The sequence below is a fragment of the Emydura macquarii genome, unplaced genomic scaffold, assembly GCF_026122565.2.
Source record: "Emydura macquarii macquarii isolate MOO-44397 ecotype Brisbane River unplaced genomic scaffold, CSIRO-AGI_Emac_v2 contig_306, whole genome shotgun sequence".
NCBI classification, from domain to species: domain Eukaryota; kingdom Metazoa; phylum Chordata; order Testudines; family Chelidae; genus Emydura; species Emydura macquarii.
The window spans coordinates 4,934,288-4,957,996 of NW_027130443.1; the positions used below are offsets into that span (position 1 = coordinate 4,934,288).

At 46.2% G+C, this 23,709-nt stretch overlaps 1 protein-coding gene across 8 annotated transcripts in view; it reads right to left on the reverse strand.

Annotated features, from left to right (window-relative positions):
- TCF3 (transcription factor 3) overlaps positions 1-23,709 on the reverse strand; it is a 121,534-nt gene that overhangs the window by 29,874 nt on the left and 67,951 nt on the right. For 5 of the 8 annotated variants that reach the window (XM_067557555.1, XM_067557547.1, XM_067557536.1 and 2 more), the window contains exons 4-8: positions 23,624-23,697; positions 21,549-21,645; positions 8,481-8,548; positions 2,828-2,957; positions 728-777 (exon numbers count right to left, since the gene is read on the reverse strand). In XM_067557555.1, coding sequence (XP_067413656.1) covers positions 728-777; positions 2,828-2,957; positions 8,481-8,548; positions 21,549-21,645; positions 23,624-23,697 — 419 coding nt within the window. The remainder of the gene's footprint in view (positions 1-727; positions 778-2,827; positions 2,958-8,480; positions 8,549-21,548; positions 21,646-23,623; positions 23,698-23,709) is intronic. The other 3 variants (XM_067557575.1, XM_067557564.1, XM_067557520.1) reach the window with 1 other exon arrangement.

The following is a 23,709-nucleotide window of genomic DNA, read 5'->3' on the forward strand; positions in this document are numbered from 1 at the left end:
CTCGGCTTTCTTATAAAACAACACAGGCATTCCTGCACACCTGGACCGGCCCCAGCTGCCTGCCCGTGTTACAACTGGTTTGGTTTCCCTTTTGGAATGAAATCCGATCGTGTGGAATATTACATTTCATAGGGGCATTCGCGACATAACGTCAAATAGACAAGAGCCCAGAAATTCAGGGCTATAACCATTACGCTGTCCTTTTACTGCTGGGGAGAAAGCGGCTCTTGCAGTGCAACACCTTACAAGCTAGGGCGTCAGCCCCTGGCCTTCTCCTTCCCTCCCCTAGTGAAAGCCAGGTGGCACTACGAAGAACTGTTCTGCACATGAAGTGTTGCAATAACGTCTCTCAGGTTACTAGGTTGTTATGGTCCCATGAATCTGTACAGAACTTGGTCTTACCAATGCTTTCCCGTTTCTCTCCCAGGCTAAAAGTATAGCCGGTAAAACTCTTCCCAATCCCACAAAAACAAAAAACCACATGCACACACGCATACGGCATTTGGATACTTCTGTCAATGGTGACCAAATCTGTAGGGACAACAGTTTACCGCTGCAGAAGGGAATGTAGTAAAATGTGATTCAGAGGCTACGGGTCCATACTAAAACTGCTGGAGACGGGAGGCGCAAATCAGATCCAACCTGAAGATGTAACGGCGCCTAGATACTGCATTACATATAACTGGATGGAATGTTTACAGAGCAAATGTCTGTGCAATGCTCTTACCGATGAGGGCAGTCCTGGAGGCACCTTCCGAACCTTTTTAGGCTGTCCATCTGGTTTGAAAAAATAAAATAAAATAAGAACAGATGATATGAAATAACTTTTGAAAGGGCAAGTTACTGGCTGGCTGCTGATGCTATTGGGATATGACGCTCCACTGGGTGTTGGAAGCTAGCAACAAGGTATGGCTAAGTAAAGCCACCAATGACAGAAGATGCAGCATTAGGTGAACCACTTTGATTACAACTTCTTGGTAATGCTGTATGAAAGAAAACTGATTTGGGACACAGCTTGTTGCAATGTCTCAGGTAGGACTGCTCCTGTTTTCTGATTGTTCTCTTTACAGCAGTGTTCTCCTTGAAGAAATTGACCTGACAGTATTAAAATAGTCCCTTTTTAGTTGCTACCGTGACAACAGCTGCTCACCTATCCAGGATTAAAGGCCATGAATAATCTACTACTTTTTGGAAAGGCTGCCAATAGGTTAATTAAAGAGGGTTTGGGGGAAGAGGTAAAAGGAATCAAACAATACGTTTGGCTCACCCTGCAACCTGAACACAAGTGAGCCCACGGGTTATTTGCTTCTTAAAAGTAATGTGCTTAGCAAAATGCGTCATAAGAGGATGTCAGGCTCTAGGACTCTACCCAAAGATGGGGGGCAACTGTACTGACTCATCTGGGCAGAGAGAACAGGTGGATCTCAGATCCATCTCAGGTATAAACAGTGTAGCATCTTTAAGACAAGAGATGGGGTAGTGGGAAGGAACACTTTCAGGCGGAAAAAATCCAAGGAGCAGCCAGCTCAAGTAGAAGCTCAGGTTTATTTATTTATTTTCCATTAAGAACTAAGGCTAAACCTAGTTTGAGGTGAGACTATTAGATACTAATGCTGTACTGAGTGCAGGGTGGGGGACTCTGCCCATTCATACATTTTCTGGTTTAGGAGAAGAATTCATGACACAAAAGCCACTCAATCCATTGAAAGAGTGGATCTGACAACCTGAAACAGTGACAAGTTCTAATGCAATCAATTACCATTGGAATATCAAAGCAGATACCCTCCATCCCCATTCCCCTTCCTAAAAATAACTGGAAAAACCTGCAGGTAGGGTTACATTGTATCTGGCTGCATTTGCAGTGGAAAGACAAAAATAGCATCAACAATAACAATTTAAAACAGGGTGGGGTGTGGCCAGATAACACCAGCTCTGGAGCACTGGAGTTTGTCTTCACTTGAAAGTTAAATTCACACCCTACCTTAACCCTCATTAAAGAACACTAGCTGTTCCTGAGTAACTTCAGGTGTGGATATTCTTATTCCTGAATAAGAGCATCTTGTTCCAGTTTATTTTAAATCATTTTGGATTAAGTTTAAACAGGAGCAAGGTGGTCTTACTCCAGAATAAGAGAGTCCACACCTCGAGTTACTTAGGAAAAACTTCCTGCGTAGACAAGAAATTAAGAGGCAAAAGATACAATTTGATGCCTTCAAACACCTCAGGTAGGTATTTATCATCTGATAATCAGGACTCTGTGGTGTTTACTGTATTACTCTACTACTTACGTTGTTACTACATTACTACTGGCAGCCAATGTTTACGGGGGTAGCTTTTATATAAAGTCTCAAGCAGAGGCTAGAGCATTAAGGGTTAGAAGGGCATTGCCACAGGATGGCCACGATTTTTGGACATGACTAGTGATCTTGAGAGCCCAACTGGAGATACCTTAAAGGACACCGATGTTCAGAAAGTGCTGAGTGCCTGCCCACCATAATCTGTCTCAGGTGGGCACCCAAAATCACTAGTCACATCTTAGTGGGTATTTGCCAGCAGATTGGAGGAAGATGCTACATAACTCAGTCTTGCAATGAATTTTTCAAACATTTGCCAGATCCACATCTATGTAACCCTGCAGCATTAGTGTGTGGAACTCTGAGAACATAGATCGAACTTCTACAGCATGAATGGCATCAAGCCAGTTGAGTGTTTCCATGGCCAAGATGGTCACTTGACCAATTTAAAATGCAAATCAGGAAAGATGTACTAGTCTCATTATCTCACACTCAACACCGCTGCACCAGAGGGACATGCACTGTGGACTTACCTATGTTGCTGTCAGCACCTCTCCTACGAGGGTTGTTAGGGTAAGAATAATACTGAGACCCTCCCTTCACCCCTGTGGGGGAAAGTGTGGTTGGACTTGCAATTCCCATTTCACTGGGCAGGAAACCAGTCTGCAAACAAAGAGACACAAACCCTTCCGTGTAATTATGCTGTAAAACCATCACAGTCATTCAGAGAGAACAGAAGCTGCCTTGAGCACCTCAGCCTAAAAATCAAACCAAAGGGCCATTAAAAAAAAAAAGGCAAAAACAAACAGGCCACCCAAAGAAGGACCTCGGGTCACATTTTCCAAAGATGCCTGAACCCCAAACTTTAAATCTGCATCTGCAGATATTTGTGGGTCCAAAATTACGGGTACAATTAACTGAACACAAATGATAGAACCTAGATATCTACCTGATTTGCAGGGGTAACAATCACAGTCCATTGGCCACATTCTACCACTTGCATCGATGACCGATTGTGGGCAATGGTGCAGAGTCGGATAAGAGAAAGGACAGTTTTGCGGCTTAAGACATTGGCCTGGGACTACTAAGCAGACTCACCAGGGTAGCAATAGCGGCAGAGCTCACAGAGAGAGAGTATCTAGTGTTACCAATGTGCAGTCTAACCCTGCTCAGAACAGGTCTAGGAGACACCAAGGCAAAAAAAAAAAAAGAAAGAAAGAAAGCTCTTGCACTGAAGGAGACAAATGCTCCTGGCAACAAAAAAGTTTGACAGCAGCACTGTCACTGGTGCCTGGCAATAGGACCTGCAGAAGCACAGAGTGGAAGATTTCCCAAGCAGCCCAGTACAGATAAGGCTACTGAGGCTAAGGACAAGAAGGATGGTCTTGTGGTCACGGCACTAGGGACAGGCACTCAAGACTTCAATTCGATACCCTGCTCTACTAATGACTACCTGTGCCTCAGGTTCCCCCTCCATAAACTGAGGATAATAACCCTTCCTTTTATCTGCCTTGTCTAAGTGTAGGCTCTTCAGAGCAGGGACTGTTTCTCACTATGGGTATATAAAGCCCCCATCACAATGGGACTCTGATTTAAGATGGAGCCTCTGGGTGCTACTATAATGTGAATTACTGTATCCTTTCGGTGTGCTAATCTGCTGAGTCCTACCCTGCTCTGCTTCAGTTGTTTACTCTGCAGAGTATTTAAATCACTAGGTCCTCAGGCTATCAAATGACTTATTTTATTTAGGAAACTACAATCAAGCCAGAAGTTCTTTCCCACCCTACATCCCAATTTACAACCTGCAGCCAGAATTCTCAGAAGTGACCCGTAATTTTGGGTGCCCAAATGGGCACACACATTAAAGAGGCCTGCTTTTCAGCTAGCGCTGAGCGCCTGCCCTTCTGGGAATCAGGCTCCTTTAAGGCATTTCAAGCTGAGCACCTCCCGAAGAAATGGCTAGGAGCTGAAGCATCATAAATTCAGGCTAGAAAGAAGAGGTAACTTTTAGCAGCAGGTGGATTTTAACAACTGGAACAACTTACCTGTTGATGTGGTGGATTCCCCATCACGGGAGGTCTTTAAATCAAGATTGGCCATCTCTCTGAAAACATGCTCTAGCTCAACCACAAACTATGGGCTGGATGCAGGAATGACTGGGTGAGATTCCTTACGGTATGTAGGTGGCCAGAGTAAATCATCAGAATGGTCCATTCTGGCCATAAGGATGATTCTAATGAAGGCCCAATATTTGCTGAGTTTAGCATAGTTTTTGTTATAACAGGTGAGTGTGAACTTTGCTGCTCACTAAGGCAGGGAGAATAAAATGCGAGAGGTTTTTTTTTTTAAATGGTATTTTGGTTTGCTTTGATTTATGCAGAAGGTATTTGCTGCATCTAATCTGTACCACAAATACACACAGCATCACCCTGTTTCTTGCCTGCCCCAGGCCAATGGTTGCAAGAATTCTCTCAATCTTCACAGTCCACTTCACAAGCAGCTCAAGGTTTCACAGATTGTAAACAGAGTTTAGCAGAAGAGGTTTTATGTTGGGAACCAAGCTTTTCCAAATAAAATGCCTGCCTTGAACTGGGGTTCTGTTGACACAGGCTGATTATTGCCATGCAATAATGGTATCTGGCTTCTCCACATCACTTTTAATCCACAGTTCTACCAAGGAGTTAGGTGCCATTACCCCCATTTGACAGATGGAGAAACTGAGACAGAGAGGAAGGGACTTGCCCAAGGTTACCCAGCAGGCCAGTGGAAGAGTCAGGAACAGAGCCCAGGACTCCCAGTGCCTTATCGATTGTGCCACATCATCTCTATACACGAATGCTCCTACAAACACGATACCTGGGAGGGAACTTTTAAAAGCAGCATCAGTGCAGTCTGAAGCAACGATTCACTCAAACGCCTACCTCCCCAGTGCTGCAACAGAACAGTCCATTGGATTTGTTTTTTAAATAATTCTCTCTGAGCCTCTCCCACTCTTCTGCACGTTAGTAAAGAAATCCAACCCCCCCCACTTTTTTTTTTTTTTTTTTTTTAAAGAAAGAAAAAACTTCGTGTGTTTAGATAAACTGACCTTGGATGCTGTGTAGAACAGTGCAAACCCAGCATTCACTGCAACACAGTATGAGTTTCACAAACCAAAGTACCTTCACATGTTCAAAAGGGGAAAGCCCATGTGTAGTGTCTAAGGACAATATTTAATGGGTTTTATTTAGCTTGGGAAAAAATTTACTATATTTATTCGGAATTTAGGGGGATGGAAGAGGGAAAATTTAGAAATAATAAAAGCTTATTCCCTGTGCATCTCCTGACACTGATGAATTGCAATAAAGGAGGAGTTAAAGCTTTTCTGAAACTGGTAAAAATGTTTATAGCTGGCTATTGGAAAAACACTGCTCTGTCTCCTCAGAAAGGGGGTGGGGGTGGTGGGGGAGATCATGTATTCACAGCTGGTAAAAAAATTCTTGCAATCTGTTCCACTGGTCATATTACCTTTGTGTGAAAAGGCTATACACCACGGAGCCAAGAAAAGTGAAAACCTAAGCACCCCAGAGAATATTACAAAGGGCAAGTGCTGCTAGTTGTTACCGTTTTGCTCCTTAAACAGGTAGTTCAATCGTTTTGGCAAAACACTCAGTGCCCCAGTTTTTAGCTAGTGAGGGAATTAGTGATTCTCCTTCTTTACTCCGCACCCCACCCCCAAATCCCTTTTCCTGCACTGTTGCAGGGCAGTTAAGGGTTAAATGAGAGTGGCTTGGAAATCCCCTCCCCCCATCTGGAGCATGCAGAGCTGGGTGGTTTAGAGAGGAATGTGCTCTTCTCTGAAGCTCCCTGTCCAGTCTATCTGAGGACTGAGTATACACAATACATCTGCTGTGCAACAATTCTCAAAAGCTTTAGAAGAGGCGCTAGCCAGCTTGCAAGGCAGGTCAGAAACTCAGCACAAACCAAGTCAAAAGTAACAACTGTTCCCAGAGTTAGAGAGAGAGTGAGCAGCACATGATACCAGCCGCTTGGCTCCTTGATGGTCAATCAACAGAATGTTGGTGTCTACTCTCCATCAAACAGATCGCTCCTCCAAGGGCAGGCTAGGAGAGTCTCAGCAAACGGTCTTATTCTGTGGACTGCTAGCTGATCTGATCTGCTAGCCCATCCCCTCAGCACTTCCATGCTTAGAGAGAGGCCTGGTCTAGATTGCAACACCATCCTTCCCACTCCCTTTCTGTTACCCTATATCTCCCCCCACCCCCATCCTCCTCCTCTCTCTCCCCTCCCCCATATGAAACCTCAACAAAATCATAACATTAAAAAGCGAGGCCTGGCATCTGTCCCATTTTTATTTTAGCAGCTTCAGTGGTAAATTAAATCCACTCTGGCACAGCCAAACAGCACAGCTGTTTCAGCAAAGGAAACATCCTCAGTTCAGAGAAGAGGAAATTATGACAAATTTGTGTAAAATTAAAACGTGGATTTTATAAAAAGTTGCCCAGCCAAAAGCCACTCAAGCGAATGCAATGGCGGGACTGTTTACAACACTGTAAAGCACTCAAGCGTTGACTCAGTGTTTGCAAGGGACAGTGTTTGTAATGCAAGTCTGAGTGGGGCTGCTCACTTCTTCCCCAAAGAGTTAACTTAGGAGGCTGGTGGCAAAAGGATAATTTGACTATTAGTCAACCCAGTTCCAGCTAGATGGCCCCTTCCGATGCTACTCCCCCATGCACAAGGATGTCAACATACCACCCCCAAGCTAGCATATTCTACAGGCCCCGATCCCGCTGTAAGAGCCACGTGAGCCAAGCACAGCCCACTGGGCTTCATGGTGCAGGGGTGAATGAATTGCACGTCAGTACTGGGGCCCAGATTTCAGCTGGAAAAAGCAGCATTCTACACAGGTTCATACAGCACCCTCAGCACCTGGGGTAGGTAGGTCTACACTGAAGTCCCAGGTCAGTGGTCTATTGGCCTGCGTTGTGCAGGTGGTCAGTCTAGATGATCATATTGGTCCCTTCTGACCTTAGAGTCTACGAGCCTGCCTCTCAGCCCGGTTAGACAGATACACGCTAGCTTTGTTCAAGTTAGTAGGCTAAACACAGCAAGGATGTTGTGGCAGAGACTAACCTCCTGGGTACTAGCCCACCTGACTCCTGGGTCTGCAGTGTCCACACTGCTATTTTTGGCACCCTTATCTGTTGACGCAGGTTGGGAGGCGCATCCCCATCTATAGTGCAGACATACTCAGAGCGCCTTCCAGTTGTACAGTAAGCAACATGACTCACATCAGCCATACGTGTGTGGTTCCTTCTCTCCCTCCCCCATTAAAAACTGTGCAAGCAGTGTGGTGTTTTGCAACAGGTCTTTTCCCTCCTTATAAGAACAAATTGCCCCTTTCTGTGCCAAAGCCATTTCTAGAAAGTTAGCAACTTACGTTGCTTTTTTTTTTTTAGACATTTAAAAACCATGAGATTCACAATGGGACTTACTTAGCCAGCCTTGGGTAAAAGGAAGAGAAGAATGCAATGGGAAACCAGAGGAGAGCACTCAGAATTTAGGCTGAGATTTCCAAAGAGTCCTGGGAGATCTACATACCAAAAGCCATGTTAACTTTAATGGGAAATAGGTGCCTAAAACTGTCAGCAGCTTTAGGGCTTTTCTACACAGCATTACCCCCATTTAACTAAAGGCATTGCTTTAAATCAATTAAGTTAAACCAGCATAAAAGGCTGTGTGGGCATTTAAAGCAACATAAAATAGGCTTCATATTAATGTAACTGAAGTCAGTTAGAAGCAGGTTTAAGACAAACTGAAATAAGCTACTCACGCTAAAACAAGAGTCTACACAGGGCTTTGTGTCAATTTAACTAAACCGGTTTAAAAACGGATGTTGTGCGTCGTGTGTGTATAGACAAGGCCTTAAACTCTCAACACTTCTAATTAAACAACACACACAAAACTGAAACAAGAGCCACTGGATGAGATTTGAAAAGCAGTCCAGGTGATTCTCACATTTAATATTTATGGCAGATGAGTGTCTAAATCCCCTAAGTTACTTGGAAAAGCTCAATCCCTATTTATAAACCGTGTATTCTCTAAACTCTTACTCCTGACATTTCATTCACAGTTTTTAAAACAATCAAAGCATTTTAACAAATTTATTATTATTATTATTATTACCTGATTTAGTCCTGGCATCCCTGTATCTCTGCCAAAGGCTGAGTAGGAAGCTCTTTCACCGCTCTTTCCTAAAGGTGAAGGGAAAAAAAACAGCATTTTGTATAAATTTACAGAAGGGGCTGAGCACACCTACAAAGCAGCACACATTCACTCTAGCTCATGCAGCCTTCGCTCTTTGGGCACAAAGCCCATCTTTAAATTTTGGCTTCTCTTGTCCTTCATCAGGATGTCAACTGAAGCAGATAATAGTTTGCTGCAAAAACAGGAGATCTTTTACCTTCAAGAACAGCAGGGCTCAGTTGGTCCTTTTTAAAAAAAAAATTGCAACGATGCAGGGAACCGCTCGTGGCCATGGAAACTGACAGTTTCAGAATACAGCAAAAAACCCCTCCAGACAAACTAAAAAAAGCCATCCAAATTTGGTGGAACCAGGGACAAAATAAACCAAAAGCTAAGCATGGCTGACCAACAGAATCTGCATGTATTTTTCCATACAACAGCAAAAATCATTTCAGTATGCTAGTCGCAGTAGGATTCAGTGCTGAATTCAAAGTCCTACAGGAGGGGGAAATTGTTTTTAACCCTTGGATATTAAAACCTCCAGAAGTTTGGGTGGTTTTTAGGTGGCAAGTCTTTATTTGAGAACTTTGATCTCCCCTTCAAATGCTACCTCCTGTTACTCTGGGGAACTCAGGTGTTCACAACTTCCATGCCTTGGGAGTGAATCCAGGCCCTTTCCTAATACTGAAGAGGAGCCTGTTTGAGATGAAAAGCCTCTCTTCCTAGCCGATGATCACCAAGGGGATATGCCCTGGTAAAAAGGATAAAACTACCCTCCTCCACTACTGAGCAAACACTAGCAGCCTGCCTCAGGAGGATCAGTTAAAAATATAGCTGGCTGGGAGACGGGGTGTCGTGTCCCCTTGTCCCAGCAGAAAATTTTGAGTTTTTTAGTGAAAAACCAAAGACAGAAATGTTTCAATGCTGAAATGTTGCTGTAGCACTGCATGCCCGTTCTCCTCTATGGGCTGGGCGCCCTGGTCGAGATATGACTCCCATGTATACCAGTTTTTCCCTCTTGTTGAGGGGAGGTGGGGCATCATGGTAGTTTTATGGCCATAATGCATCATGGGAGATGTAGTCCGGCCAGGGAAGCGGGCCCACAAAGAATGGGAGCATGAGGCATCTGAACTGCAGCTAATTGCAAGGTCACAACCATACTGTGCTCCAGCTCCAGTCACGGGCCGTATGAAGGAACTAAGGGGGGGTGGAGCAGTGCTGCCTCAGAGCCAGGGGAGGAATCATGAGGTGCAAGCGCCACCCCTCTACGGGTACTATCTGGATTCCGGGACCAGCCCCAGCTAAAAGCCCCTCCCCCAGCCTATAGGGAGAAGCTACTGAGCCCGGGACTCAACTGATTAAGGGGGACAACGAATGAAAAACCAGGAACAGGCGTGAAAGTCAAAGGGCTAAATGGAGGGAACCGAGCAGACAACCCCGGACAGCGCCCACTGCTCCTCAAAAATGGCTAAGGAATCAGCGGACGCAGCCCAGAGCAACTCTGCTCAGATACGTGATTGGACAGAGGAGCGGAAACAGGCCCCACAGTCGCAGAACACCTCCTCAGCCAACATCATCTCCCTGGTGTTACAGATGGCCACCTTGGCCAAGGCGAAGAGGAGGCTGACAAGGAGGAGGTCCCGCAACTTCGTGAGGCCACAGATGGGGTGTGCAGAGATCAGAAGGTGTGGGGAGAAGTGCAGCCAGAACCTCAGGAGGTGGTTCTGGAGGAACCGAAATAGGGGCTGCAACCTGGCGCACTCCAGACCTCTACGGGTACTGCTAGGCAAGTCTCCGGCTCCGGCGCACTGGGCCCACGCACACCTACTGGAATACGCGTCTGTTTTCATGTTTTTGTTTTTTCCCAACAAAACACTACGTTTCCCATGGAAAACTGACTTTTTCATTTAACTGAAAATCAGCTCTGGTGGAAAATTTTCAGCCAACCGTAACTACAACATGTTACAAGTGCCACTAGGGAACGGAGGGGTGGGGGGTTGGCGAGAGGAGGGAGGAGACTGGCTGTCCCACAAAGCAAAACCAAAACAGCTCAGTAGCACTGTATCCCGTGGGTCTCCACGACGCAAGAGGCAGCATCAGCAGGAAGTTGCTGAGCACATTAAATTCTATATATAGTCGTCACTCAGCCAAATCTCCTCTTTCCACTAGGAACGGGGCAAGGGGAGAACGCTCAAACTCCTCGGCAAAACCCCATCCTTTTTGCTGATCACAACTTGCCCAATCTAGTTAGCTAACAAACAGAAAAGCACTGTTAAGATGCAAGCTAATACCATGAAGTGGCATTAGCTGGCCACACTATAGCCTAGCGGGGAGTTAACATGATTGAAAGACAAATCCTTTCCCCCTGTTACAATAGGACCGCTGTGTTGGGAGCAAATAGGGTGAGGAAGAGAGCTCTCCCAATTTTCTCTGAAGGTGGGTAGAGGCAAAGGTGTGTGTCTGGATGCTTCTAAAGGCAGGCAGGTGGGGAGGGCCCAGGAGGATGGCATTTGGTTTTGAAAAGCCAGAAGGTGGCTCATATGGCGTTCGCCTTCTATCTTGAACCCCTGAGGCTCTAAGGGTTTGCTCCCACCTCAGGCCGCATCAGACTAACTGCATGAAACTTGAACCGCTCAGATGCAGTAAAATTTTGGGGGGCTAGAAACACATCCCCGCCCTGCAAAAAAGACATCATGCCACTTTCAGCAGAGACAACATTCAACTTGGTCATTGCATTCTTCACTGCAGGCTCTCTCCCCTGCACTGTGCCAGCATATTATCAGTTCTTCCAAAACAGAGTCCAAGCCGCAGGTGTACTTAAGGCACCTCACGTACAGTTATGGATAGTAAAATACTCCAGCCCATGTTACTATTTTGTTCCACAGGCTTAAATGTTAAGTAAACAAAGGTCAAAGTGTCACAGGGTAGATCTCGTAAATGACCTAATTTTTAAAAGAGCTTAAAAGCTATATTTGCTACAGACCCTGAAACTTTACAGAAATAACTCAACAGGTTGTGTCAGGCAGATCATGATTAGTCCTAAATCAGAAGGAAACCAGGGTAATTCCAGAATGCTTGACCTGGTAAGTAACTGACAAGCTTCACCACTGCAAATATGTGGCTGTTTACATGTATCACTACGCTGGTTAAGTGACTTTTAAAGTACCCTTGGAAGTATCGGGCAGCACTACAATCTTAAGGCAACAAACAACATTAAAATCAAGTGTGCTAATACACCCAATACACAACAAAAATTAAATTACTGCGAACTAGATTAAAACTGCAACACCTTTTTCAAAACATGTTACATTTTGGTCTGACACTCTCCAAAGCTGTAGTGTGTGCACGCACACGTTTGTGCACTAGGGCTGAAATTTCACTTTGAAATCTTGCACGAGATATCACTTGCTCCTGTCCAGCAGCTACCTCAGATAATAAATAAAGAGTGTGTCTAGGTACCAGCAACCTATTCTACACCATCAACGGTGAGAATTTTGCAGGACAAAGGTGCTTTGAAAAATAGCAGGCAGGTCAACCTCACACAAACTTCCTTGGCTTTTGTGGATTCCTGTGACTCTCACTGTTTGAAAGCAGTTTTGGTGGTTGAAAACTCTTCTTTTCAGTGATATAGAAAAGAAAAAGCAACAGAAAAGACAAGAGACTGTAAAGTCTAATGCTGTTAGCAATTAGATTCACTGGGGATGGGGAGAAGGATATTTGTATGTTTGAGAAAGTCTCCCTGGATCCTAACAAATATCTAGATTACTTTTAAATTCACCTACTGTTGCTATTGATGAGTGGTACACAAAAAGCAAACATTTCCATCGGGTCCACAGAAACAATGCATCGTTTCTGCTCTGTGTAATTGGTTGGTTGGACAAATGGACGCACGTGCCTGCACACACACACGCTCCCTCCCTTTTCCCTCCACTTCCATGACCTATGCTGACATTAGTGGAGTGCCCACAAAAAAACCCCAAAAAACCACCTAAACAAAAACAAGGACGAAAGTGTGTTTCAGTGGGGTGGGTGCAGTTTATACACTCAATCCCAGTTCCCACCCCCTCCCCAAAAATTTGCAGTTGGCTACAAAAATTCTACGACAGTTCCCAATGTTAACAATCCTTGGAAAACTATAGAAGATGCTGGAAATGAATCCTTTAAATAGGAAATGGGATTATTATAATCTCCTAAGTAATTTATTTTGAATTTTGCACTTATTTTCGCAAATTTTAGGAGGCAAAGTTGAGATTGGGTAGGGTAACATTGAGATTGAGAAATTGCTTATTATAAACCAATCCTCCCTATCGATTTCCTCCCCCCTAACTTGACACATCCTTCCTCCAAGGACTAGGTATATGCCTATTAGGAAATTAAAACATATAACAGTTTGTGTCGGTGGTCAGGTAAATTTGGCTATTAAAAGATACCCACCAGACAGATTTCCATGCTCTGCTCACAAACACAGCTGAGCAGTTTCTCCCTTTAAAAAAGCAACATTTAAATTCACTTCTGGACAAGAACAGGAGGCTTCATTGCAGACAGTCATTTATCCTGACATCAGCAAACCCCGAAACTAAGGATTTAAGTTGAAAGCATCTTTGCAGGCATATCATTGAGATTCCAAGCATATATTGTACAGTAACTTTCAGGCCCCCCGACACGCACAGCATCTCTCACACAACAATGCAAGCTGAACTGTAAGTTTAAGCGACCTTGCAATTTCAGAGTTTCTGCCCCTGGACAAGCACAACTCAAGAGTATAGGAATAAACCAAGAAAAGGCTATTTGCATTTTCTATGGATTTGCAGATGAGCCTTCCTAGTGAAGTGCAGGTGCCTTACAGCCAGCAAACATCCTGCAGTTCTTCAAGCCCCCTGGGAGTTCACACATGGATGCCCTCAAATCACCCCAGCCCCTAGAAGCAAGAGGCACAGCTTCTTTCATTCCCTACAGCCCACATGCACTCCCCCCTTGCCCAGCAAAATGAACACAGCAACCCACGACACGGAGTGCTGATGCAGCAAGTTTGAAGGAATTTTAAAAAATACCTATTTCGACTCCAGTAATTCTATTAGAATTATTTCCTGTGGGGAGGGGCGGTATTGCACAGGGAGCGATTTAAAAAAAAGGATGTTAAAAAATGGGAGTAGTCACACCCCCATGTCCATGGGCAGATTAAAACCATTGCCCAGGAAGAACGCAATTCACAATAGCTCACAATGCACATCCGATTAGAAACACTTCTCTGAAAAGAAGCTAATTACTAGAAATAATTACTAGAAAGAAATCTGTTATGGCTTATCAGTTTCCCTGCTGTTTAAACAATTTCCCCCCTCCCTTCTTCACCCCTTTCACTGAGGGTGAATGGTGAACAGAGCAACTGATTTCAAAGACTGCTTTTAAAAAAATGCTCCCCCTTCCTTGATTCCCCCCCCCTCTTTCTGGATTAGCAGGTTCAAGAACAAGAAGGGCCAGACCAGGTTGGGAGTCATACCCTGTCACTGTCCCACAAGGGTCTGTAAATGACAAAGGGAGAGGACCAGGCTGTAATTCCCTTTTTAAGAATTGATCAGCGAAGGATTGACCCTTTTCTCTATCCCCCCTTCCCCCAATATTGGGCTTGTACCATTTGTTTGCTTCTTTCTGATGGATAGAAGATGGCCCCAAAGAGGACTTCCTTCCCTGACTTCCTCACTTTCCCTTTTAACACACTTTAGAAATTCAGGCCTTGCCACACGTCACTTTCTCCAGGGCAGACACCAGAAGAGACAGGAGGCTGAAAACTCAGACTTGTGGAAGGGGTGAGGTGATTTTTATTCAGACTGTTTAACACGCACACTGCATCTTTCGATGAAGGTGGGAGAGCACTCACCTATGCATAGCCCCTGGATGCTCAAGTTGCCCTCTAGAAAAACAGGGAAGACCAGACACATCGGGAATATTAAGTCTGAAATGCTGGCACCAATCAAATGACATACAAATCCCTCTTTATGAGCTATGATCTATTTACAACACCTAAAGGCCTCACACAAAGCAGGTCCCTAGGCCCCATACAGACACATAGTGAGAGTCCCTGCCCTGGAGAGCTTACAAACTAAGTAGACAGGACAGACGGATCAAGCTTGGGAGGGGGGAAGAGAGGCACACGCAGACAGGAAAGCGATTTGCCTGAGATCACACAGCAGGTCAGCAACCGAGTTGGAAACAGAACCCTGACCTCCTGATTCCCAGTCCAGTGCCCTTTATCCACTAAGCGCCAGTGCTAAAGCAGAACACGCTCTATTAGCACACAGAAAATTCTTCCCATTCCCCCAATAGGATTTAAGACTTTAGACTCAGACTTTAAGGCCAGATCATCGAGTCTGACCTCCTGTACATCATGGGCCACAGAACCTCACCCACCCACTCCTGTAACAGACCCATAACCTCTGGCTGAGTCACTGAAGTTCTCAAAATTTTGATTTAAAAGACTTCACGGTACAGAGAATCCACCATTTACTCTAGTTCAAACCGGCAGATGACCCACGTGGCAGAGGAAGCTCCACTGAGCGGTTGCGGACAATGATCTTTTACGTCTTGGAAGGCAACCCCCCAGTGCTGGCAACCGCCAAAACTCACAAGTTTAACGCAGATCTTTACTACTCCACTCACACCCAGTGTACAGAATGCACTCTCTCCCCACTTACGTCTGTGGAGAAATATTATTCATCATGGGTGTTATAGCACCAGCAAGAGGCCCCAGGCAAGGTCAGGGCCCTGTTGGCCTAGATGCCGCACACACCTGTAGCAAGACACAGTCCCTACGCCCCACACAGCTAACCGGCTAAATATCAGAGGACAGGTGGTAGGGGAACAGGCAGAGGGAGGGGAATGGAGGGGAAATTACATCGACCTAAAGCTGGCAACAGTATAACTGGTATAATTGGGGGGGAGGGGGAATGCTAGAAAGGCTCAGCCGCGCTTCACCTTTACTACATGACTGTTCTCCTGTTGCTAAGAAGGTTCCAAGCTCTGAACGTCTACTCAGAGGAGGCAGCCACCAAGGCCACCGCTGGTGGACCAGAAAGGTACAACGAGGTTGCCACTGTTTGGGCTGGCACTGAGGACAATGCCAGCACCAGCTCTATAGTCTGTGCAAGGCGTTCTCTGGCCTTGTAGAGACTTCAACACATCAGCTCTTGGGATCTGGGCTACTTCTGGATGGTCAGGCAACAGGCATCTAAAGATGCTATTTGCCTGCTATTTGTGCCCCAAGTGCTTACAACACCCAAGACCTTCTAGTTTGAAGTCCCATGTCTCAAACCTTTGGTTATTGAACCTCGTACATTTTACACCAACAGAATGCAGTAGAAGCGACTCACTCGCTGGAGCCTAGCAATGGCCAAGCATCCTCCATTGTGCAGTCTCCCAACAGCCATGCTGTAAGGCAGAGGTTTTCAAACTGTGGAGTGAGCCCGCCGGGGGGATGCAGAGGAACATTGGGAGGGTGTGACAAGCTCCAGTCCAGCTCCCATGGGAAATGGAGAGGAAGCACCACCCTGAACCACTCTGGCCCGAGTTCTGCTCCAGCCCCGTCCCCCAACTGTGGCTCCAAGTCTCATCTCCCGGCCTTGGCTGCTGGCCCCGATCCCAGTCTCAGCTGCCATGGCCTCAGTCTCTGGCTTCTGTTGCTGACTCAGCCGCCAAGGCCTCGCTCCCAGCTGCAGCCCCAACCGTGGCGCTGCCTCCCCCCCCCGGCCCCAGCCAGGGATGGAGTGAGGAGGGAGGGGCGCACAACCTAAAAAGCTTGGGAACCGCCGCTGTAAGGATTACACTGAGACTCAATGCTGCATCAGGCCTGGCCAACCTAGTGAAAACACAAATTAGCTGGAGAGCTCATGTCTTGTTTAAAATGGAGCTATCTGGACATCATGATTGCCTGCGTTAGCCTGGTCACACAAACAGTTCAGGGAACATGAAGCAATGGTAGGACATGCACAAGACAGGTTTGTTCAGTGCTCAGAAAGGGCATCTACAGCCATGGCCTCTGGCATTCTTCTTCTAGAGAAAACAGATCAACAAATGACCCTAGCTTCTGAAGGCAGACGGTGGCACTCCGATACTCCCACGCGTTGCTCTGCCATCTCCCTAGTCAGCCATCTTGCCTGTACATTCACGTCATTTATCCTGGATGTGAGGTACAGACTAAGTTCTGTCCGTTGACATGGAGCCATCCCTTCTTGAAGCAGCCGTGACTCATGCAGCCTCTCCCAAACGTAGCTTACTGTTGTAACATCACGTTTCTCGGATGATGATTTTTCACAAAGCCACGTGATCTCCCTAACACTGATGCACTGCATGGTTTCTGTGAGCCACCACCATTCCCCGTTAAAGTCCATGACATGGAGTCAAACTCTCCTCGGCCAGCTGTTCCACTCCAGCCCTTGGTATCGGACTGCATCAGTGAAAAAAATGGACCAGCATGCCCTGATATGCGGTAGTGTAGCATCAGCCTTTCTCCACCAAAACCGCTCTTACTTCCTGCAGTATCTGAACCTCTCTTCATGCCCCTGCTCACACAGAACAGTTTGTCAGCAACAGTCATTGCAGGAGTCTCTGAAGCAACCCGGGCCTTGGAGTGACGGAGATGCAAGACACCATCCATCTTAACAGCCTGAGCAAAGAGCGAATCCCAGCTGTTGTGGGTATTGTTGGAGCTACAGAATGGAGCGTCACAAAACCAGTTACCTGACAGGGAAAAACCCCCCTTCCTGCAGATGGTGTCCAATATTGCACATGATTTTCCACACTAGGATTAAACCGCTCTCCTTTAATTTCAGATATGAGCCCATGGGACTGCATCACATCCAATAGCTTCCTCCCAGGAACCAGCTCCAGACAGACGGACATCCGGGTCTGGGGGACGGGTGAATCCTCCACATCATCCACTGTTCCACCCATCTTCATGCTGATACCACTATGGAAAATTCTCCTAACGTAGGTGCCTGAATTGAAGGATTTTTCTGGATCCCAGGACAACGCATCCCAAATATTGATGGAGCTCTTGAAGTTTCCTGAAGCTCAAGATGATGGAAGCCTCCAGTCCTGAATTCCTGGTAAGCCTGCCTAATGCTTTGAGTCTAGAGGCCTCCTGGCTCTCCATTTTTCTTTGGGGCAGGTAGAAAACAGAGCAGAAACTAAGAATATTATTTATTTATTTATTTTTAAAGGCAGCACTGGCTTGACTGCTTTGACTGCTTTCCATCTCCAAAAGACCCATGCAAAACTGTCAGTCCCACGGTCAGATGCTTCACGGGGGACATGTTTGGAGCTTGTGGGGCAGTGATACGCTGTTTGGGAAATCACACGCACCCAGGGAAAAACTGCGGGAGTTACCACTTCTTGGATCCATTCGTCCATGGCAGAGGGCTGTCACATATATTACGACACGCAAATTAACAGCTGCCTGCTGCCCAAACTCAGAAACTGAGGGTTCTCAGAAACCAGAATTCAGATGTTCATTTATGGAGCATCCTCAGCCTAGACTCCTCCTACCCATTCACCCAGTCCCGGAATTTCTAGCCCAGAATTTGCTCCTGTTAAAAGCAGAGTCTCTTTTATAGCCCTCTGGCTCTCCCTGAGGAAATAAAAAGCCGGTAAGACCTAGGAATGGATTTAAATCAACTGGAAGGGTGAGCTCACAGCATTCTCTGCTCTCTCCAGCCCATTGATTGTATCACTCTATGTACACCCTTTCATCTTCTGCCTCTCCACATTGCTAGTGGAGCCCATACATTTTTCATTCTAAACTCTCTTCCACCCCCGTCTGCAACAAGAAAATAATTTTTTTTTCAAACTGGAAACTTTTGCAAAAAGCTTAAGAGTTCCTTTTACTTCAGTGTGATTTTGTTTTTTTTAAATTTATTTAATTAATTAGACTTTTTAGTTTTCCGCTGAAATCAGAATCCAGAAAATGTACGTTTCAAATTTTCATTTTTTTTCTTCCCCCACCTTCCTTCTGCTGAATGCAATAGAATGAAGGATATCCAGGGCTCCCCCACACCACACTTTCATTTTTTTTCCTCCCCTATTTTTCTTTTTGCCACTAACTTTTCAGAACTTTTTTTTGGGGGGGGGAGGTGTGTGTGTGTATGTGGAAGAAAAGATGAAAAAAATACTGCCCCAGCCACCCTTCATCCTATCACATGCAGCGGCAAAAAGGGGGAAGAGAAACAAAATTTTGAACTTTTTTGGAAAAGCGGTTCATGAATTTTCTTTTTTAAATCATTCCAGTTTGGGAACGAGAATGGCTGAAGTTTCAGATTTTCCCCTCCCTTTCTAAACCGGTTTCACCCCTACAGCCTGTCAGTTTTGGTGATGCAGTCTCTGCTCCTAGTCACCAGTCTTCTATGCTCCTCGTGAGAAAGTTAGATCTTTTGACTGTATTGGGAGACCTGGATCAAGCCACTCTCAAGTGCTCTGTAACGTACATCAATGACTTCTCACTGAGTGGACCTGCTGTATGAGTTTGCAGGGTTCTGGGTGCTACGGACAGACATTAATAGGGGACACAAACCTTAAGTGCTAGTGACAGCTAAAGGAGATTCCTATCAGCTCCAGATAGCAGATGCCACAGCACCATACCTGTAGGAGGCTGATTGGATGTGCAATGCAGCCATGGGAATATCTGATGTGTTAGCAGAAGACCTGGAGTTCTGTCCTTAACAGTAAGCCTATCTTTTGGGCAAAACATCTCACAGCTGCAGATGTCGGAGGCTGAAACCTCAAGGCAGCTCCTATCCACCTGCTCCATGAGAAAGCTTAGGAATTATAACGAGAGTCCTGTAGCACTTTAAAGACTAACAAATTTCTGCAGGCATAAGCTTTCGTGGGCTGCAACCCACTTCGTCAGATGCACCTTTCACAGTCTTTAAGATGCTACAGGGCTACCCCTCTGGAACTTAAGAATTATGCTACCTTTCGCCAGCTGGAGCTGACTTTGTCTCTTGGACATAAAGGGAGTTTTCTTCCCCTCCCCCAAACCTGCAGAATTTCACACAGACTTCCCTGTTTTCATTAAGAAACTTCACCTCTGTTTTTATTACATCCTCCAGGTCAGAAAGCAAGGCGCCACCTTCTCGGATCCAACAAGGAAATAGTTCCCTCGTGAAGAGCTCTTCATTTCCCCCTCTGCATGAGACCCCAGAGACTTAACTCAAAGTTCCCCTTTTGACCATGGTGGGGAAATAACCAGCTTTCTGGAGAACCAATCTCTGGAGGCCTGGATCTGGCAGGTTCCCTCCTCCAGCACACACGCAGCAGGAGGAGGAAATTGGTCAACTCTTGCTTCCCAGATCTATCAGGTCCTTCTCTTCCTCTTTCTACCTCACTCTGGAGAAGGAGGAACCACTGATTTTAGCAGGGATTTTTCTTTTTAAGACTACAGCCCCCGGACTCGCCTCAGCAGACACCCGTGTCACGTTAGCGGGAGGGTTTTAACCACCACGGTTAAGGGAAAGGAGGGAATGACTAACCCTTATTCCTTGCCTAATGTAATTAGAAGCTCTCTAAGCCCTTCAGGATGGATATTTTCTGCTTTTAATCCCCCAAGTCTGAAGAGGTAAGGGGTAAATTGTCAGGCATCCTTCTTACAATCGGTTGTGCACAAATCGCCGTCTCTGGGGAAAGAGGAGATGAGAGCACGAGCTAGCTCGTAGCAGGAGCAAGGAACTGAAAGAAGTGTGTTCCCTTGAACTGGGCCTACTCCCTGCAAGACCTCAGCAGAACTCGGCAAGTCTCTTGGCTCCTCTGAAGACAGAGAGAAGACCTCACATCCAAAGGGGGGTGGGCCCAGTTAAAGGACTGCAGAGTACTTGCCACACACAGACGAGACTGGCTAATCCTGTGTCTTCTCCACTATCTCGTGGCCCAATGGCCGCAGGGCGAAGGAACAGCCTAGTGGTCAACCTGCCAAATAGGACCTCGGTGGAAAAAACGCTGCTGAAAACAGAAACAAACTTCCCTTTGAGAAATGCACAGCAACAATGGGGGAGGGGGGGACGGACAAGAACTACCACAGTGTCTCTGCAGAAGCAGAATATCTGGGTTGGGTATCGATGCCCCTCAGCAACTGGAGGGGCCAGTGTTGAGCAATATACATGACACTTCCTTCCAGGCTGTTTGAGCATCGTGCACTCTGGGCAGGGTGTCAAGAGAGACCGGGAACGAAACCAGGCTCTCCCACACACCAGCATGACTAGGCTGCACTAGGGCCTCATGCAAAGCATGAGAGACTTTGAGAGGCCAAGCTGGTCCCTACCAGCACGGAGTGGAAACGGAAGTGGAAGGAAGGTCTTTTGAGCCATGGTGCAGGTTAGGAAAAATGTCACCAAGTGTCACAGGGGACAGGAGGGCAGAGAACAGCTATCCACGCTTATTTGCAGTCACGTCTCATCCTCTAACACAGCTTTACAGATCCAGGTGAGCGCTTGCCCCTCACCCTAGGAAAAGATTCCCCGTCCGACCCCCACGCCATTCTAGTCAGACTTCAACAAGTCACCACAGAGCAAGACATCAGCTTAGTCTAATGGACCAGGGCTCTGAAAATTAGGGTTCAGTTCCTGGCTCCTTCGGCAGATCCCTTCTCCTCTCTAGGCTGCTTTCCCCTTCCATCTTCTCTTCTGTCTGGGCTATTTAGACTAAGTTCTTGAGGGCAAGGACTCTCTCTCACTGTCTGTGCAGCACAACGGGACCCTGATCTCTTTTGGGGATTCTAAATGCTACGGTGATAGAGAGAAAAAAAAATAACAATGCCACGTAAAATCAAGGCCCTTGCGCATCCATCGAACATTGGAGACAGCAGCTCGTTCAGCCACAACTTTGACAACAGCAACTTTCAGTGATGTCTGGAGACGTTTTGGTGCATTATTATGGTCGATGCAAAACCCTTGGTTAACCACTTGGCTGGATTTTTAAATTCAGCTGCATTACACCTAGGACGACAGTCTTGCAGACCGTACTACTTACCGACTAGTCCAGAGCCCAGGAATGGGGATGAAGATATGCTGCTGTGAGATGATAGGTCCCTGTGTTCTCCATAGTGGGCGCCTTCACCATAGCCCTGCTAAAAGTAATACAAAACAGTAAAAAATCGTCACAGCAAGTTATGGTGTTGCTGGGTTGTTTTTTTCAGTGGATGAATAGAGCACTCCCAGGGTAATGCTCTGCCATTGAGCACTAACTAATCCAGTCTCAATCAAAAACAACTAGCACCAGAGTTGCATCAGTTGTGCCACCTGGAAGCTCGCTTTAGCAAAATCCAGATCCGATTCTTTTTATGTAACTTGGTTTAAACATAAAGAAGGACCCAAGCCCCAACATTTACATTTGGATTTCAAACTACTTCCCCCTCTATCCCAAAACAAACACAGTTTGGAGGTGTCTGTACTTGGAGTTTTAGCCTGGTACATCACAGAAAGGGGTCAGCAGGGATCCTGGGATCCAAACTCTAGACCACAAAAACCATAACCTCATCCCCCCCAAGAATGTGAATTAGAGCATTTTGTTTTAGCAGGGGTCCCTGACTCTGAGAGGATTCAGTCTAACATCCACCCCAGCCATAGGTGAATGAGTAGGACAATAATGCTCTGGCTTCTTTATCTCCTTTATTTACACTTCTCAGCCCGGTGACAGCAGGACACCGCAGCTGCAAGACCCAAGGAGTGCTTCGAGGGGGGCAAGATGGTTTGGAGAAGAGCCACAAAAGCAGCTCAGTTCAGAGAAACAAGCGCTCTTCCACCCTGGCATCTCCCGCCCAAATCACACCCATCCTGAAGTAACGCGGCACTTGGCAGCCACTGTGTGAGCAATTCCTCCTGTTCCAAGGAGAAACGGGCCATATAATTCATCCAGCTCATCCCTCCCCAAAGCCATAAGGAGAGAGGGTGGGAGTAGAGGGGAGGTCTATAAAAATGAGAAACGACGTGGTGCCTGTTTCATCGCTGACCTAAGGGAAGGGAACGGTGCCATTGTGAAAACGAATCACAGAAACCCATTAAAACATGAGCATCTGTCAAAAAAACACCATTTCAATTAAGTTAATGTCTTTTCTTTCTTCCCCTCCTCAGGCCCCAGTTATATGCTGTCACAGGCACAATTCCTTCCCTTTAAACACTTCCTCCCTCCTCCTGTCACTTTCCAATTCCCTCCCTGAGAGCCCCATGTCAATCTGATGGGCTGTAACGCCCGTAACCAGCTCTCTTACAAATGCACCTCCAATACCTCTGGGATGAGCAATCATAAGGAGGACTGATAAAGCTGGGATAGATACACATGCTCAGTGTGTTCTGGCAACAGCAAGCTTAACAGTAGATCCTGTACCCAGACTAACCACAGAGTCTGGTTCAGGCTACTCCAAAGTTCTGCAGGCTGGTGATGTTCTGGCTGGATACCTGGCACAATCAGCCCCCAGTTCTCGCTGCTGTTTTATGTACCTTATTATCAATAAGTTCTAATTTCTGCTGTCCTCCTCCATCACTTGGGGCAGGCGAGAGAAGAGAGTGAGCATCTGGGACGCCCAACACACACAAAATACAACTGTGGTAATCCGTTCTCGATGCCTAGCTCAAAATGCTTGACTCAGAGCCAAACTGACGCTCCTCCTGTCCCCACCAAGCCGTCAGGCACTACACTGCTTCCCTCCAACTTAAAACAAAAATCCAACACGGGTGAGGAAGTATGGGGCTGTCTGGACACGTCAAGTCAAGACTGGTCCAGGTGCAGTCTACACTACATTATATCATTCAAGCAAGGAGAAGGTTTGCAAGAAAGCTGCCAAAACGTTTGACATGGCCTACTGGTCTAATCTACTGTGACAGAACCCCCTTCCCCATGATAAAAAGAGACAAACCCTCTCTCATCCAGCACCACTGTAGTCACTGAAGAAATGATTATCCGAGGGGGTTAACAGAGGCTCTATCAAAAGAATTACACAAAAAACGTTTACAGGGTTCAAACTGACTGGGCACGAACACACACAGAGAAGCCATCATAAAGACCCTGTTTATTTTTGTTTAAGGTCTCTGTTTACGCTTCGTCCTTACCCTTCCTTGGTCGAATGTGGAGCTGTTTTGATCTCCTGCACCCCAGGAACCTGATCCTGGTCTTTCATCCAAACCTACCGAAAAAC